At 44.2% G+C, this 2,437-nt stretch overlaps 1 protein-coding gene across 1 annotated transcript in view; it reads left to right on the forward strand.

Annotated features, from left to right (window-relative positions):
• Positions 1-1,823: 1,823 nt before the first annotated feature.
• LOC122546945 (splicing factor 3B subunit 2-like) overlaps positions 1,824-2,437 on the forward strand; it is a gene marked incomplete at its 3' end in the record, with an annotated part of 11,721 nt that continues 11,107 nt past the window's right edge. Inside the window, exon 1 of the mRNA XM_043685557.1 lies at positions 1,824-1,976. Coding sequence (XP_043541492.1) covers positions 1,863-1,976 — 114 coding nt within the window. The remainder of the gene's footprint in view (positions 1,977-2,437) is intronic.

Raw genomic sequence — 2,437 nt, forward strand, 5'->3', positions numbered from 1 at the left:
GTTATGCATTTTAGACAGAAGAATAGAGATGTAGACTGTTTTCTAAATGGGGAAAGACTTTGTAAATCTGAAGCAAAAAGGAATATAGAAGTCCTAGATCAGGATTCTCTTAAGGTTAGTGTCAGGCCATAAGATATAGGAGCAGAATAAGGTCATTTGGCCCATCAAATCTGCTCTGTCATTCGATCCTGGCGTATATATTTCTAAAATCTATTCTCTTCCCTTTTCCCCATAACCCTAGATCCCTTACTAATCAAGAATCTATTTATTTCTGTCTTAAATACACTCAATGACTTGATCTCCCAAGCCTTCTGTAGCAATGAGTTCTATAAATTAACCATCCTTTGGCTGAAGAAATTCCTCCTCATCTCAGTTCTAACATGCAGATTCAGTGGCACTTAGGAAGGCAAATACAATGTGAGCATTCATTTTGAGAGGGTTAGAATACAAGAACAGGAGTGTACCGCTGAGACTGCATAAAACTCTGGTCAAGACCACATTTGTGACCATTTTGGGCTCCTTATCTGAGGGAGAAATCTCATCCATTGTGAAGGATGAGATTTCTGAATACTTGGAAGTATATGGTAAAATCGGGCAAAGTCAGCATGGTTTCATTCATGGGGAGGTCATGCCTGATAAATCTGCTAGAATTCTTTGAGGAAGTAACAAACAGGTTAGACCAAGGAGAGCCAATGGATATTATCTACCTGGACTTCAAGAAGGCCTTTGACAAAGTACCGCACAGGTGGCTACTGAGTAAGATAAGCGCCCATGGTGTTCGAGGCAAGCACGGATGGAAACTTGGCTGTCTGGCAGAAAGCAGAGAGTGGGGATAAAAGGATTGTTCTCAGGATGGTAGCCAGTGACAAGTGTTGTTCCACAAGGCTCAGTGTTAGGACCACAACTTTTTATGAAGGAACTGAGGGCATTCTGGTTACGTTTGCAGATGATTCAAAGATAGGTGGAAGTACAGGTAGCATTGAGGAAGCAGGGAGGCTGCAGAAGGATTTGGACAGGTTAGGAGAGTGGGCAAGTGGCAGATGGAAAGTGTGAGATCATGCACTTTGGTAGGAAGAATAGAGACATGAACAATTTTCTAAATGGGGAGAAAATTCAGAAGTCTGAAGTGCAAAGAGACTTGGTAGTTCTAGTCCAGAATTCTCTCAAGGTAAACTTGCAGGTTGAATCAGAAGTTAAGAGGCAAATGCAATGATGGCATTTATTTTGAGAGTGCTTGAGTATAAAAGTAGAAATGTATTTCTGATGCTCTATAAGGCTCTGGTCAGACCACATTTGGAGTATTGTGCGCATGTTTGGGCCCCATATCTCAGGAAGCGTGTACTGGCCCTGAAGCGTGTTCAGAGGAGGTTCACGAGAATGGTCCCAGGAATGAAAAGTTGAACGTTTGAGACCTCTGGGTTTGTACTCAGTGGAGGTCAGAAGGATGAGGAGGGATCTAATTGAAACTTAGGGCACTGAATGGCTTGGACAGAGTGGATGTTGGGGAGATGTTTCCATTAATAGGAGAGACTAGAGAAGCCCCTTTTATAATGGAGATCAGGAGAAAGGTCTTAGCCAGAGAGTGATGAATCTGTGGAATTCACTGCCACAGAAGACTGGGGAGGACAGGTCATGGAGTATGTTTAAGGCAGAGATGGATAAAATCTTAATTATCAAAGGGATCAGGGGTTACAGGGAGAATGGGGTTGAGAAACCTATCAGCTATGAATGAAAGTGGAGCAGACTCTATGGGCTGAATGGCCTCATTTCATCTGGATTCTGGTTCTGTAATGTCACACTGTCTGTCTCTCTTTCTCTCTGTCTCTCCGGGGTGCAACCCTATCACAGTTACGGCTGTACCCATGTCCCTCGCTGCTATACGGCCTGGCTCTGTAGCTGCTACTTCATTATCTGCCCCCAACCTGGGACCACGGATTCGAGGACCTCCCCCACCGCCCGGTGAAGAGAACAGAGAGGTAACCAGATTGTGTACACATCACAAACAGGCCATTCTGCCCTTCCTTTCTGGACTCGCTCCCAGGTTCAGATCTCCCACAAAAGTGTCGGATCTTCGCTACCTGGAATGAAAGCTTTAGACTCTGAAGTGAACAGCAGGAGCTCCCTATTAGGCAAGAACTTTGGAAAGCTGATTGGGGGCAGATGTTCGCAGGTAAAGGGACGGCTGGAAAATGGGAAGCCTTCAGAAATGAGATAACAAGATTCCAGAGAAAGTATATTCCTGTTCGGGTGAAAGGGAAGGCTGGTAGGTATAGGGAATGCTGGATGACTAAAGAAATTGAGGGTTTGGTTAAGAAAAAGAAGGAAGCATATGTCAGGTATAGACAGGATAGATCGAGTGAATCCTTAGAAGAGTATAAAGGAAGTAGGAGTATACTTCAGAAGGAAATCAGGAGGGCAAAACGGGGACATGAGATAG

This window comes from Chiloscyllium plagiosum, unplaced genomic scaffold, assembly GCF_004010195.1.
Source record: "Chiloscyllium plagiosum isolate BGI_BamShark_2017 unplaced genomic scaffold, ASM401019v2 scaf_8928, whole genome shotgun sequence".
Taxonomy (NCBI): domain Eukaryota; kingdom Metazoa; phylum Chordata; class Chondrichthyes; order Orectolobiformes; family Hemiscylliidae; genus Chiloscyllium; species Chiloscyllium plagiosum.